General features: G+C 44.8%; 1 protein-coding gene across 2 annotated transcripts in view; it reads right to left on the bottom strand.

Annotated features, from left to right (window-relative positions):
• The window catches only part of OCA2 (OCA2 melanosomal transmembrane protein), a 350637-nt gene that overhangs the window by 262067 nt on the left and 71913 nt on the right, over positions 1-16657 (bottom strand). For both annotated transcript variants that reach the window (XM_004421907.3, XM_087428803.1), the window contains exons 4-6: positions 16078-16266; positions 13452-13509; positions 11366-11438 (exon numbers count right to left, since the gene is read on the bottom strand). In XM_004421907.3, the coding sequence (XP_004421964.2) occupies positions 11366-11438; positions 13452-13509; positions 16078-16266 (320 nt within the window). The remainder of the gene's footprint in view (positions 1-11365; positions 11439-13451; positions 13510-16077; positions 16267-16657) is intronic.

Genomic DNA, 16657 nt, shown 5'->3' with positions numbered 1-16657 from the left:
TTGCCACATGAGATGTCCCCAACAAATATCTGTTTAACTAATAAATATTTGTTCACAGCATCATCCTTGAAGTCCTCCAAACCTAGACCAGAGTCCTGGCCAGATGGCGGTGTGAAGGAGAGGAGACAGAGAAATTGCCTCCTTCTTCTGGCTCCATCAACGACGTCCTCCTGCCTTTCCCATTACCCAAATTTAAGCCATCTTTCAAGACCTAACCTGACACACCCCCTAAACCCCTTCCCACTCTGTGAGCCCCTAGACCTCCCTCCTCTGAGTTCCTGGCTAATCGTCCCCGTTATTCCTCCAGTGAACATGACCTCCTACTGGCTCTGGTTGTCCCAAGTCAGGCGGCTGTCCTAGAGGCACACACCTGGTGGGGAGAAAGACACGTGAGCAGAGCGCTTCTGAACAGCAGGTGACATGCTGCTGCCAGGCATGAAACTAGTCCGAGAGAACCTGTGGAGGGGCCTTCATTTCTACCTAGACTATAGAGTCCTCTTGGGCTTACCCTTCAGTTTGTAACAGAGCCTATCAAACGTTAGGACTCTCTCCTTGACCAAACTCTAGTCAGGGTCCTCTAAACTCTCTTCTTGACTAGGCTTCATCCTTGGCCTGATGAGCCCATTTCATCCAGAATCCTCCCACTATTGATACCCAAACAAGTTCCTCTTAGTCATTTTCCATCCTCTCCCTCACCCTGCCCATTGGCTATAGATCCCCTGCTGCCCCTGTTATATTCAGAGTTGAGTTCAATCTCTCCCCTATTACAATAGTCTTGAGTAAAGTCTTCTTTGACTGTTTAACGCTTGCTGGTGCAATTTTTCTTTGACATACTCTTTGCTGAATTGAATAGAGGTAAGAAAATGGGGCCCCTTTAGACTCCACTTCATGATAAAAACAGGAGCAATGTTATTTGATAAAGTATGAAAGATTAAGGATTGATCAATTTATGAAAAATAAATCTATCTTGTGCCAACGTATTTTCTCCAGCATTTGGGGCCCAATGGGTGAACAATTGCCCTTAATCTCTAGAGTGGCAAGGGTCAATAGAATTCTCTGTGGTGATAGAAATGTTTTACAGCTGCACTGTCTGATACAGTAGTCACTAACCACATGTGGCTATTGAGCACTTGAAATGTGGCTGATGTGAAAGAGGAAGTGAAACTTTAATGTCATTCACATCACTAATATAAATTTAAATTTAAAGAGCCACAGGTGGCCAGTGGCTACCATATTGGACAACGTAGTTCTGGAGTGGTCTAGGGAGCTTAGGACAAAAGTGAGGAAGAACAGGAAGGGACAAAATCATTTAATGTGTATAATGGTTCCTTCACTTACTCTGAGAACCCAGGGTTACGATGCAGGGTGTGATGGAAAATAGACCATATGTCAAGAAAGAAAGAAAAAGAAAGGAAGGAGAGGAGGGAGGGAGGGAAGGACAGGAGGAAGGCTAGTGAGCAAGCCTAGTTAATCTGCTTATATATAACCTGGCTTGCAGACCATTATTCATCTGCCTAATGACCTAGGGGCCTTGGACAGGTCTCCCCCATAACAAGCACAGACAACAATTCAGGAACAAAGAACCTCAAGTGCCTGCAATCACAGCCACTTCCTGTTTCACAATGCTTCTAAAATAAACCCTGCAATTACTGACATGACAAAGCTCAACTGTTACAAAGGAGACATAAAAGAGGAAAGGTAGCTTTGTTATTCTCCAGCTAAAGGAGAGTTGGGCTGTCTCCAAAACACACCCCTGTGTCTGTCATCCAGACCTCTCATCTGGCCAGGCCCGTCCAGGGGTCCAGCCAGAATCAGGGAGGAAGGACGCAGGGACTCTTCACTCACAAGGGCAACCACAAGAACATTGTTACTGGCCTTTCAAAACAAAGCCTGAATCACATCCTACCTCAGACCTGCCCATAATGCCCCTGTCTTGAGAATCACCTTCAAAGGTTGGAGCTTGGTGCACAGACTCACCTCCCATGCCCACACCTTTCATAGACCACAGCAGCAGCTGGCTCTCTGGGGGCATCCAGGTGGGACCGCTGACTTCTCATCTCTCCTTTCACAAACCCCCACAGCGAGTTTTCACCCCAGGGTCTTGGGAGAGGGTCTGTGAGCTTCCGGAAGTCCGTGGGAAATCCAGTGAGAACATGATGCATTTTCTGAGGAGCACGTGGGAAGCTCAAATCAGCCCTTGTAGGGGTCAATGATTGACACAGAGTGTCTCTTTGACCAGACTTTGGTCAGGCTCCTCTGAGCTCTTCTCAATTAGGCCCTGACTTTGGGGCTTCTGTGTTCATCTCCGCATTGTCCAATTTTAGCAAGAATCCTGCTAAGTCAGTTTAGCCAGAATCTCCCACCCTCAACGTCTGATCACCCTCGATATCTAACCAAACTCCTCATCGCCCATCGTCCTCCAGTTGGTGTCTGATCACCCTGGCCTGCCTTTGGCAAGAATCCTGTCAGGTCAGTTTAGCCAGGATCCCCCCTGACCCGATGTCTCCTCTTAGTAATTTTCCATCCACTGCCCCTCACCAGGCTCCTTAGTTATAAATTCCCACTTTCCATTGCTGTATTCAGAGTCATGCTCAATCTCTCTCCCCTACTACAAGACCCCATTGCAGTGGTCTCTACATCTATTGCATTGGTCCTAACTAAAGTCTGCCTTACCATCTTTAACAAGTGTCACTGAACATTTTTTTTTCTTTAACATTTATGGTACCTGAGACTTAGATAGGATCAGATTCATCACTGAGCTCCCGGACGACTCACTGAGGACTGCAAGTACACACACTTGAAGCCTTGTCTTCACTCCCGACTGATGGATCCAGGATCCATTAGTGAGTCTGATTCCTGAATCCCTGCTCCAGACGACAATCCACTGAAGTTGGTAGCAACAGATTCTTAAGATTCTGAGTATACTCTAGAAGCTGGGTAAGAGGCCCGGGCTTCTTTGTTTGAAAGGTACCTGCTGGGCTGTAAGTCTTTCTTCCAGGCTCTTTGTTTGCAATGAGGATCCACTTCTTGACTCCTGGGCTGGAAGACTTTCTTCCCTGGCTCTTTTTTTTTTTTAATTTTTTATTTTTTGGTGAGGAAGAGTGGCCCTGAGCTAACATCTGTGCTCATCTTCCTCTACTTTGTATATGGGAAGACACCACTGCATGGCTTGATGAGCAGTGTGTAGGTCTGAACCTGCAAACCCCAGGCCACTGAAGAAGAGCACATGAACTTAACCACTATGCCATCAGGCTGGCCTCTCTGCCTCTTTTTGAGGCCTCTGTTACCTGCTTCTCCTAGGGGAACTTCTCAGTCAACTGAAACCCCTCTCCTCGAACCCCTGCTGAATTTGGAACTTCAATGGCCTCTTTAGAAAACTTAGATTTAGAAAACTTAGATTTAGAAAAATCTCCCAAAAGGGTCTCTTCTAAAACCTCTCCTTTCCCATCATCTCTGCTTCTCCTTCCTCTTCTTACCATCTTCCATCTTGCCTCCAGTTCCCTTGAAGCCTTTGATATGTCCCACTTCAAACCCCTAACTCCTCCAACCCTCTGTCCACCCTGCCAGACTTCTCCCTTCCCACTTCAGCCCCTCAATTCTTCACAGCCACTTGAACTTTAGGCTTCCTGCTCCCATTGGGGGCTTTCAAAGGACTCAGGGACCTCCCAAAAGCAACTACCTGAAAATGAAAAGAGCTCATTACAAATAGACTGAATGTTTTACCCACTTAGATAGCTTTGGAGACATCTAGATGGCCACTAGATATATCCTCAGCCTAAAATGTAGTCCATAATCTACATTATAAGATAACATATCAGGGCAAAATAAAGTCTTAAAAGTCTTCTCCACAAATATTGGTTAAAAAAAAAAAAAAAGCATTAGCCCTCCTATTTAACAGGTCTCATTAACTTGTCCCATTTGCCAGAAACACAGTTTGGACAAAAACATAAAATGAAGGAAAGATGCTAGCTATTTTACATAAACCAGTAAGTTTTGTATTACTGACTCACAGCTAAAATTTTAGAATGAAAGCTATAAGATCTCTGTTTACATCTGTCTGTATGTTTATGTATATGTACACATGTATGTATGTATGTCATGTGTATGTGATATTTTTCTACCTCCAGATGGTATTACCATATTTATTTATAAAATCCCTTAAAAGAGTTCTAGTCAAATTGGCTTAGAGATAAATGAATGCTTGTATAAATTAAATATTCCTAAAACGCCCAGAAATATAAAAACTAACCCAGGTGCTTTTCAAGTTCACATGACTTGGGTAATCTTTGGTAAATAAGATTAGTTTAATATTGTTAGTTTAATAAGAACAGTTATGTCTTCTGAATTATCAGCATTAAGTATAATATGAGCAAGCATTTTTATTCTACTTAGGTTTACTACTCAAACAAGGTTAGAAATAGTTAACAGGAAAATAACTTCCAATGATGGCTAGCTTTGTTTGGTGTTATCGTATGTCTGCCTAAAATTAGTTTCCAAAATTTTTGAGTAATTTGCAACCTTATAGTTATGATAAGTTAAGTCAATAATAGAGTTTCCTTAATAATTTCTAAGTAAGATAAACTTTAGCCAGCCCTGGTGGTCTAGTGGTTAAGATTCAGTGCTCTCACTGCTGTGACCTGATTTCATTTCCCAGTCAGGGAACCACACCACCCAACTGCTGATTACCATACTGTGGTGGCTGCAAGTTGCTGTGATGCTGAAAGCTATCCCACCAGTATCTCAAATACCAGCAGGGTCACCCATGGTGGACAGGGTTCAGTGGAGATTCCAGACCAAGACAGACTAGGAAGAAGGACCTAGCCACCCACTTCCAAAAAAACTGGCCATGAAAACCCTGTGAATAGCAGTAGAGGACTGTCTGATACAGTGTCAGAAGGTAAGAGGATGGCACAAAAAGACTGGGTAGGGTTCTGTTCTGCTGTACACAGGGTTGCTAACAACAACAAAAATAAACTACTGAAACATTCATTGCTAAGCATAAGTTTAACTTTATATACTTATGGCTTCTGATTTTTGTACAGTATAGAGAGACAAAGTATATCAGCGTCTGTTAATAAACATGTTCTTTTTGCCAACATGAAAAATTATACTCTGAGAAAACAGCACATACCTATAAGAAATGTGACATGGTATAGTCATAAAATTTGCTAGTCTGCTACACAATATGGGTATATGACAGACAATTCACAATTGCCTATTTCTTAGTTTTCTCTGTAAAAAAAAGATTATGAATGTTTAAAATTATAAGAAATATATATAATTAAAACTACTAGAAATAATAAAGGTGAAGAGAAACAACTTTGCAGGAAATATATGAGATATGAAGGATGTGTTTTTGTTCAGGGCAAAAGAAACAAATTTATTCGAAGGTAGAATGACTGGTTATTCCAGAACGAGAAAAAGGAAGACATAGGGGAAAAAACAACCTGAATGGATATTAGAAAACTGTAAAAGGTTTGAGGAAAAGAGCTCTTATTTCCTGTAGTCAAGCTGGCTAAGATTCGAATGGATTTATTTGTAAATTTTTTTTAAATGGGCCTTAATATCAAAAGTGCACTGATACAAAACTAGAATTAGATTTTCTCTTTGTTAAAACAACAAAGTTTTCTTGGATTATTGGTCTGTCCTCAATAAGAGATTGCAAAAGGTTTTTCTTTACCTTTGAAGTAATCTACCTAGGAAACCAAGGTCTTGTGTTTTATCAGAATAATATCCTATGCTTTATGTTAACATTTATCATGTTCTTGATTATTTAAGAGAACCTAAGTATTGTTTCATAGTGATCTGTGATCCTATTTATCAAGAGTTCAAACTTTTTGAAGTTTTTGACTTCCCCAAATCAAATCTTAAATTAAATATTCTTGTTCTTCAACTGACCTTGAGATTTCTCAGAGGGCCTCTGGGAAATCTCAAATGATTTGTTATTTTACCTTTTCAGAAAAATGTTAAAAATAATTTGGTTTATTTGATATATTGAATTGCATGAAAAGGCATTTTCAAATAAGAAGAGATCCTTAACTTTCCCTAGGTTATATTTGTGTGTGTAAATATTATTAATATAAGTATTTCAGAAATTGTATGAAATTCACAGAAATTTGTCAAAACCTTCACTGTCCATGATATGTCTGGGATAATGCTATCAGTCATAAATCTGGTTATTTTGTTAAAATATTGTATGTCACAGGGATAACCAAATTTTCTTGTCAAATGAACTCTCAACAGATCTTTAACCATGGCCATTTTAAGTTGTTGTTTGTTTTGTTTTGTCACCCACAGATAAGTTTTCATTTTACTCTGATGCCTTCCTGAAAGGCTTGCAAACAAAAATGAAACATTTATCTTTTTCACTACCTGATCTCTCCAGAATTTGGAGACTTTTATTGAGTCTTCTTACTTTCATGGCAGTATAGTTATTTGCATAACTTCAATAGAAATCTGTTTCTACTTGCAACAGGATACAATTGGAAAAACTGGTTATACTACCAAGACTTTGACTGGAAAGTCATATTTGAGAATTTATGTGCATGTGAATTATGTGGTTTAAAGAGCTAACGTTGACTTATGGAGCTAATGCTTACAAAGCCTTCTTGGAAAAGTCAGCCTAGTACCTGGCTTACAGGATTGCCAGCCTTACAGGTAAGTAAGGAAGATCACTTCCCGGCAGGCCCAGGAATCTCAGGATATCTTGGAGACATTAAAAAGAGAAGAATTCACCCAAATCTCTAGATACTGAAGGTAAAATCTAGTAGTGAGTTCCTAGCATGGCTTCCTAGCATCAAGAGGCTTTTAAAAGTCTAATCTGAGATTTCTCATGAAAAGTTACAACAAAGCCAACTGAAAAAGGCCAACGTGATGAACTACTATTCTTCCTGCATTTATGTAAATAATCAGGCCAAACCTAATGAGATTATACTTATTTTGTAAACAAGAATAACCTTACTTTGGTTGTTTTTTAATCAAAAAGGGGGGGAGTGACTGTAGAAAGAAATTTATGTCAGTGGAAAACTATAGTGCATATAATTCTTCTAGTTTCCTCCAAGGTCTGGCTACAACTCTCCAAACTAACATTTCCAGTTTTTCTCCCACCCTCCTGACTTGGCACCACTAAGAACTAAAAACCTGACTGCCCAGATCCTTATTGGAGCTATCTCAAGAAGTTCTCCAAGCTGAAGCTGGATGCTTCCATGCCCTGCTCCGAGAGATAACCATGACTATGACACTGATGTCTATGCCATCATCAGAGACATCCAAACTACAAACCAAAAAATTCCTTGAATTGCCACTGCCACCCTCACTCATTTCATCTAAAGATACTTTGTGCCCAACATCTAGAAATCATCTTGACTGGCTACCCTCTAGACTCAGAAACTGGGTTTCCAAACATTAATCTTTGTTTTGTTTTGTTTTTTTATTTTCATAAGAATCCCCCCCATTAAATTCCTGACTGCACACATCACCCAGCAAATATCCTCCACTACCAAGTCCCAACAGACGGTTCACCTGGTCCTTAATGAACAAAAGGTGACTAAGGAAAAATGGACTTATATGTTCAGAAGAAAGAAAAATGTCTCCTCTTTCCTTGAACAAGAGGAGGGACTGACAAAGTCTTTCCTTGACTAAACTTTGTTCAAGCTGTTCTGACCTCTCTTCACAACTAGGCCCTGACTTTGCGGCTTCTGTGTTCATCTCCGCATTGTCCAATTTTAGCAACAATTCTGCTAAGTCAGTGTAGCCACAATTTCCCATCTTCCATATTTGATCACTCTCAATATATGATCACATTCCTCATCTCTCACCATCCCCAGTTGGTGTCTGATTACCCTGGCCTGCCTTCAGCAAGAATCCTGTGAGGTCGGTTTAGCCAGGATCCCCCCGACCCCTGATGTTTCCTCTTAGTAATTTTCCATCCACTGCCCCCCACCAGGCTCCTTGACTATAAATTCCCATTGTTGTATTCAGAATCAAGCTCAATCTCTCTCCCCCTTGAATAATTTTTTCTATAACATGATCCACAGAAATGTAAGAACCACTCTGTAGCATTCCTATCATCACACACAACTCTCTCCCATCTCTTCCACTTCTCTTTTTCTCTCTTCATGCAAATACACAGGCTACTCAGAGAACAGGAAAGAGACCTGCCCAGTCACACCTGCTGCCAAGAAAAACCCACTTGCCTGCCAGTCACTAGGATGGGCCTGGGCCTGTTCAAGCCCTGGCCAGGGACTGGTGCACTTGGGCTGCCCTGGAAGAAACGTTTTGCAAAATACTTTAGAATAAAAATGATGTGGTACGGTCCTTGGTGGGATGAATAGACAGCTTTTATTTATTATCTGATCTTAGTATCCTGACTTGTTATGCCAACTTAGGATTTCTCCTGATTGATAAGGTTCACGCGGGAGTTGTCATAGTATAATCACCCAGCTTCCCCCAGATATTTCCCTCTCCCTGTCTGGATCTCACCAGAGACTGTTTCTGGACAGGATCCAGCCTCGCCCTCCACGTTCTGGGGTTGGCCTGGGAAGCAGGGTATGACCACCTGCAATGAAGTCACACTAAGGGAGAACAGCATCCATCTCCTAGGGGCATCATGAAGCCAGGCCTCCACGCTGACAGTTGCTTTGAGAAGGCCCCAGGGGGAGCTGGGGAAAGCAGGAGGACATCTTAGTTTTTTCAACCTATAGATGTGATCTAGAGGTAAGACGTGAGAATGAGAAACAAAGTTTATCAAAATCATAGAGCTCTTCAGTTCTCTCACAAGGAGATACTTCTTTGACTAAAGCTCAGACACAATTTTAAGGTGGTAAAGCAAATATAAAGACCTGAGCAGGCTCTCAGATGGACATCAGAGGTACCCCGTCCCGAGAGCAGGTGTGGATGAGCGCTCCCATTCATTTAGGGGCGGGGTGCACCATGCACTGCCCATTAGGGCCACCTCACGGGCTCACCTGAAGGCCTGGAGTGCCAGGTCTTTCTGGAATGCTGCTGGCACCCTGTATGTAGACAGTGGCTCAGCTGAGGGAGAGGGTCTTCTGGGAAGATGTGGGGGGTGGAATCTCCAGAAGGACTCGAGAAAACAAAATATGCAACAGACTACCAGTGACTGCAAGGAAAACTACCCAATTTCCTAAAATTTCAGTTCACCCAGATTACCAACTAAAGACACTAACGAAAAAAATTTTTTCATTTAGTTCTCTGAATAATTTAATTCCTTTTTAAAAGATAATAATCAGAACTATTTGAACTGACCAGAGCTGCTTCCTCCTCTCCTTCGTCTCTTTCCCTCTCCTCTTCCACCCCTCTCTTCCTCCTCTTTCTCTCTTCCTTCCCCTCCCCTCCCTCTTCCCTAGCTCACTTTCTGGGATGCCTCCTCTTCCAGGACCCAGCACCAACCCCACTGCTCTGAGCAGGACTGGGAGCTCTAGGGACTTTCATGCTCAAATGTTCTAATCTAAATGTCCATTCTAAGGAGGTTCTGGACTTTCAGTTTCAGCTGGGATATGTAGGGAGCTGGAGATGCACCACTCCCACTCTTACAACCAGAAAAGGCTGGGCAAACGTACGTTAATGACTTATTCCATCGAGAACGAGGTTGCATCGCAAACCCTCAAACTGAAATCTGGAGTGAGACAGGCGACTGCTGGGAGGAACAGGTCCAAGCATCTGCTTCCCTGGGACTGGTGCCAGCACCACACACAGAAGCAGGTAAGATTAAACCAGAAAATTTTTAAATTGTTGGAGGTCAAGTGCGGGCTAGCATGAGAGTGGGAGCCCCTGGGAGCCACAGAATAGGGGTGTTCACATCTTCTTACAGGCTTTTCCTCCAAGAACCCAGCAGGTGCTCACAGGGAAGATGGGGAAATTGGGAAGACCTCTGAAAAAGCATTAATTTGCTGGAGAAGCATGCCAAATCTGGTAGCCTGAAGGCACAGGGGAACCCCAGCAGCGGGCAGCAAGTAAGAGGGGAAAGTCGCTCTACCCCTGCAGGAGGAACAGGAACAGTGCAGGGCCCGGCAGGCAGCTGGGGAGAGGCCGACAATTTCAAGTGTCTGTGGCACCAGAGGTTACCATGGCAACCACAAACTGCAACTTGTGACTAGATTTACACAAACCCCCAACCAATGCCCACAGAAGTTAAGGTGTGCTCATCTCCAAGCTTAAATGCTGTTTACTCAGTGCTATAGACTGAATGTCCGTGTCCCCCCAAGTCTGTATGTTGAAGCCCTAACCCCCAGTGTGGCTATGCTTGGAGACAGGGCCTCTAAGGAAGTAACTGAAGTTAAATGAGGTCATAGGGTGGGGTCCTGATCTGAAAGGAATGGTGTTCTTATAAGAAGAGACAGCAGAGGGCCGGCCCCGTGGCTTAGCAGTTAAGTGCGCGCGCTCCGCTGCTGGCGGCCTGGGTTTGGATCCCGGGCGCGCACCGACGCACCGCTTCTCCGGCCATGCTGAGCCCGCGTCCCACATACAGCAACTAGAAGGATGTGCAGCTATGACATACAACTATCTACTGGGCTTTGAGGGGAAAATAAATAAATAAATAAAATCTTAAAAAAAAAAAAAAAAAAGAAGAGACAGCAGAAAGTGCTCCTTCTCTCTCTACACACACACACACACACACACACACACACACACTCTCTGAAGAAAGAAAGGCCCTGTGAGGACACAGCAGGAAGGCAGCCATCTGCAAGCCAGGAAAAGAGCCCTCACCAAAAACCAAATCAGCTGGCACCTTGACCTTGGATGTCCAGCCTCCAGAACTATGAGAAATAAATGTCTGTTGTTTAAGCCCCCCAGGTTGTGGTATTTTGTTATGGCAGCCTGAGCTGACTAACATTCAGTATCAACTATCCCGAACAACACACCCAGCTTTTAAGGACAAATTATGAGGCCTACAAAAAGGCAAGAGAAAACACGGTATGAAGAAACCAAGCAATAATCAGACTCATATGATACAGCCAAGGAAAGAACCAATGAACTTAAAAGTAGGCCAGTAGAAACCATCCAAGCTGAAATGCAAAAGGCAGTGGGGGGAAGAGACAGAACAGAGTATCTAAGAGCCACAGGAAAGCCAGGGCCTGAGTAGAATGTGCCACTCAGCTGTCATCACCCTTCTGTGGGAACCTGACCACCAACCACCCATCTCAGTTTCACTAGCACTCCCTTCCCATTCTGTTCCAAGGCCCCATCTTTCATCAAACGTCCTGGAGGAGCAAATATGCATGGAAGGAACAGCAATCCTCGATGCCACGACCTTCAGCAACAGCTGTAATTGTTCTTGGGTGTCTCTTCACTTTGTGAATCTCAACCATCGATGACTGTCCCTTTCAGTGTATGGTTTGGATACAGTAGCTTTCCAGCGGTGACACAGCCAACAACTGCCAGAACTTTCCTTGATCTGGATACAGGCTAAATAAAATCTGTAATAATCAGAAACATTTAATGACAGACTTTTGGTGAGAGCAATAGGATTTTAAAAAGTCTGATAACAGCTAAATATAGAGGTATGATAACGGTGCTGATTGATGTATCCAAGATTCACCAGCTTACTCTAAATAGCTTTTCTGAGACAGTAAAAGAAAATCCTGATTCATTATACTATTTTCCACTACAATGGACCTTGATTATTGATATTTGCCAATTTTAAGGATTAAATACCTGGCCACAAAATTAAATCATCACAGCTGGGTAAACATGGTTTTCCCATACTGGAGAGTAGGGAATACAACCTACGTGATAGTGGGAGCACAGGTTTGTGGAATTTGGAGAATACTTTATACACCATCAGAAAGTAAATTAAAGTGAAAATAAGATGACAGATTTTAGAAGTTCAAAACAAATTCCTCAAATTCTACTTTGGATGTATTTACAAATCACCACACAGAGCTCAGGTCAGCTCTCAGGGGACCAGGGGAGGCCTGGCCCACTCTGACCTCCTCCTTGGAAATCCCAACGCACCATCCACCCTGCTAAACAGCAGGGGCTTCAGAACCACAAAATTGTGTGAATAGGAAGTAGAGAGGCGAATTGGTAGCCAAAAAAGTAAAATCATGAAGTTTTCAGAATTCCATGAATTGTTTTTTGTCTCATAGATAGATTTCCTTTCTCTGGGCCACTGCTCCCCTCCCTTGTGGATTATTAAAAAGTTACCTTACTCAGTTCAACTTAGCCAGTATTGACTTCATGTACCACCCCTGGTCAACCACCAGATGCAACACTGCTTTCTCTATGGCACACTGAGAAGAGGAGACTCCTCTCACACATAATCCTGCACATACGTAGAGCCCCAATCCCCATGCCTGCCTATGAAATAATGAAACGAAGTATTCGCAGCTGCACATGGTCATGCATATAGCTTCCAGTCATGCAGGGCGCCCAGCATGTCCATCACCACAGGCTGCCTGCATAGAAGAGCCACGGACACCCATGGAGTCCACACGGCACAGTCATGAAAACACCACTCACGTACCCCATCCCTGCTCACAGTCTCACACTCTGTCACAGCAGCATGCACCAACCATCCACTGGGGTCCCCTAACAATGGCACACACAAACTATCTTTATGCCAATGCTAAAAATTGATACACACCCAGAAATAACTCCCCAACCATAGATGACCTCAAAATGGCCACAGAGCACAAATGATCCACATGTCCCATACAGGCACGCACACACACAAACACACAGACCAGCACACAAACACACAGACCTCATACCTGCATGCACACATACAGACACACAGCCAGAAACAGGAGACCACACACCCGCATGTACCACACACCCGCATGCACCACACACACACACATACAGCCAGACACAGGGGACTTCACACTCATTCATTTGGCAAATATATTTTGAGTGCCTGTAATGTGATCCTGGCTAGGGCTACATCAAAACACATCAGAAGGCACACTCAGGTCACCTCCAGAGCCCTGGCTCTGCAGCCCTCCTTGGGGATGCATGGGCAAGTAAAATGGGAGCAGCCTCCAGGGAAGGTACAAACACAGAGCTTCAGTCCCTCCCAAACAAGGTGGCCCAGCTGGTCAGTGGCCCAGCGCACCATCTCAAAGGGACACTGAGACATTCCTGGGGCCACCCATGATCACCAAACATGTCCCAACACAAATAAAGAGTATTTACTACATGTGGTTGAAAAGAGAATTTGGTAAGCCATTTGAGGTGGGAAGTGAGAGCCAGGGGGCAAGCTAACTGCCTTATATGGAGCAATGCTAGGTCTCCAGGGCTTCCATTGTGTAACTGTGGACAACAGCAGAGGAGCATTGCTAAGGACAGGCCTCCCTCACCACCCCCAGCCCACCCCGTGCCCTCAGCATCTCCTCCAAAGAAAGGTGTGAGCCCCACACCTCAGATGCCCAAGGCACCCAGGGGCTCTGCTGAGCCAACAGCAGAGCTCGGGGGCCCACGGTACTCACGGAGCACACCACCACAAAGACAAACAGGCCCGCAACTTTCAGCCACTGCACACAGCGCCTGCAAGAGAAAAGGTAGGCCCCAAGTCGCACCAGACTTGCCAAGCCTCAGACACCTTTCTGAAGCCTTGGATAACCTCCATCTCAAAGCACATGTTTGGAATTCTTTCCAGAACACGGTATGAAGAAGGACACTGCTGACCTGTAAACCTACAGCCTCAAGAAAAGCAGCTTGGTGGAGGTTATGGAGGGGAAAAAAGTTAACCCCAAGTGTTTGCACATGGCTTCCTGCCGGAGATGCTAAAGTTCAAGATTTGGGGCTCTTCACTACCTTTTAAAGGCTCCAGTTTCCTGGAAACAAGCCTTATCTTGGTTCTCAGATTCATATTTATCAATTATTTTCCCCTAAGTTTTCTGGAAGGTAGGAATATGGATTTGATGAGCAAATATAAAAACACTGACTGAGACATAACCAAATAATTCAAGAAAGAAATTGCAATGATGTGACTGGTTGTACTAGCAGAGTCTTCTAAGAATTCCTTAGGAGATAATTTAATAGACAATCAGGACACATGCTTGGCCCCCTCTGAGAACTCTTGATGGTGTCCTGGCCCAGTCACCATTACGCACTTCTTAAACATGGCCCTGAGGCCCTCGGTGAACCTGGGCCTAGCCCACTCTTTGCTGCCCCACAGCCCTACCTCTGCTCACCTCCCTGGGGTCCACCAGATCTCATCTCCTAATGACACTACCACTGCCGAGCTGTGGGGTATGCTGTGCACTGGCCACTCCTTGAGAGCAGACACTGGGGTGTCTGTGCTCTGTCCCTTCACACAGAAGGGTGCTGGTACACACCCTGTGCTTCACACATATTTGTAGAACGAAGGAAGAAAGTCTATGTTGGGACATCTTTTTCAAAACCTTTCTGATCCTTTCAAAACAGTAAAACTTTGTGTTGCATTCTCTTAGATTTAATGAATTTAACGAAAAATCATTTCACAGTTCCAAATTATGATTCCACATCTCTTATTTACATGGGAATCAAAATGACACTTTTTTTAAAGCATGCAACATTAGTTGAACTATTCTAAATACAAATTTGTTTCTACATAACTGATATATACAGCACAGCTGACAATCCAAAATACTCTTACAAGTTTCTTCAACGATCACGCATGATACTTTCTAGACATGTTAAAAAGAATAGCCCTAAGTCTTTTAGTTCAGTGGCAAGCTCAATGCAGCTATTGCATGAATCACAGAAGATAAAACAACCACTGAAGGTAAAGTCTCAAATGTGCTTGAATCTATTTTCCATGGTGTGGGACAGAGAGGGACCCGGCATGCTCTGGAGCTGTGAGCCAGCCAGCTAGGGAAGGGCGTGACCATTCCGGTGACCCATGGGGCCAGATCCCTGCTCACACACTTTCACATGGTTCACATAACTTCATAGCAGATTCATCAGCCAAATATCTGACACACCTATGAGGGGGGCTGAGAACCAGTCATCGTGAAGAAGCTACACATGGCTGAGAGGCACGGCGGGAAAAGACATCAGGCCAAGCACCTGTGGGGGATCTGGAGTCATATCCCTGTCCCCCAGCTCAGCTCACGAGCCAGCATGACCTTGGGCAAAATCCTCATCCTTCCCGAGATACCTTCCTTCATCTACCTTCAAATGGCTTCAGAAAAGATGGATCCCCTTATATGGAGAAATAATACTACTAATATTTGATAGCTGCATAGTGTCTTCTCACCTATCCACTGGCTTTTGCACAGACTATCTGTGTAGAAGCCCACGGAAAGCTGTGGAGCGAGGGGGCACCACGCGACAAGGAGACAGTCGCACAGAGGTGCCTGGCGCTGATGGTCCCTCAGCTACCTAGGGGCAGGTCCTTATTCTGTCCCCGGAGATTCTGCTTTCAAACGCATTGCTGTCAATAGAATCTTCAGATAAACGTACATGTGGAAGCCCAGAGAACAAAGCAAGGGAGTAAGAGCGCTCCTGCTTGAGCTTGTGCAGGAAGTCCAGCAAAACGCCCTCAGCTCTCCCACTCGTGTGCGCCCTTGGCCCTCCCACAGGCATGCGTGCCCACGGCCTTCCCTCACACCAGACACACACACACCACCCATGTGCAGCCTCAGGCTCCCAGCTCCCACCAGGCCCCCAAGCGCAGAACCCTCAGGATGCCCCCTGGCCCTAGAGCCAACCCTTCTGATAATGTGCTTCATCACTACTAATGATATCAGCTTCCCAACACCACGGGGACTGCCGAAGTGAGTCAATGCCATCTGCAAACCTCATGGTCATGAAGATCCCCCCTCACAAACAGGAAGGAGGAATGTAGGCCATTAGTCAATTCAGGTTTGCAACTGGGCTTTCCAGGAGCCTCACAGGCTCCATGGATTCGCAGCACCACCGCCATGTCTTCCAGGGCCCGGAGAAAAGTTAGATACCCTTCCAGGAGAAGTGCAGCCTGGGCAAATGTGGAAACCCTTCTTCCTCACATTCACCCTGTTGATTGGGAAGGATGTAGGGAGGACGAGATTCCCAGCCTGGTCCCAGTCAAGTGGGATGTGCTGAGTGACCATCACCCTGTGCCAGTGCTGGCCCCCCAAGGCTTCCTACCTCAGCTTCGAAAGACGGAACCTGATGAGAGCGCTGTCCAGAAGCTCCCCCTTCTCTAGGGAGGCAGATCCAGATGAACCAGCTGACTCTCTGCTCAGCAGGGACCTTGGCTCCCACTCAGCTGAGCTGTTTTCCCAGGAGTCTTCAGCAGTGATGAACTCTGGGTGGTAAACGGGCATGCACCGTGACCTGGAAAGCAAGACTCTGTGGTTATTTTCACGGACATAGCAGCATCTCCAAAACAAGATTTCATCTCAGTGGTGACGTGTGACCTGTGAAACGTGGAATCAATCCTGGTTTTTAAAAAGATCACACACATTGTAGGGGCCGGCCCAGTGGTGCAAGCAGTTAAGTGCGCGAGCTCCGCTGCAGCGGCCGGCGGTTCGCCGGTTGGGGTCCCGGGCGCACACCGACGCACCGCTTGTCAGGCCATGCTGTGGTGGCGTCCCATATAAAGTGGAGGAAGATGGGCATGGATGTTAGCCCAGGGCCAGTCTTTCTCAGCAAACAAGAGGAGGATTGGCAGATGTTAGCTCAGGGCCGATCTTCCTCACATAAACAAAAAAAAAGATCATAGACA

This window comes from Ceratotherium simum, chromosome 3, assembly GCF_057802395.1.
Source record: "Ceratotherium simum simum isolate JZ-2026a chromosome 3, ASM5780239v1, whole genome shotgun sequence".
Taxonomy (NCBI): domain Eukaryota; kingdom Metazoa; phylum Chordata; class Mammalia; order Perissodactyla; family Rhinocerotidae; genus Ceratotherium; species Ceratotherium simum.
Note: the sequence above shows the minus strand (reverse complement) of the source record. Positions and strands in the feature narration are given on the sequence as shown.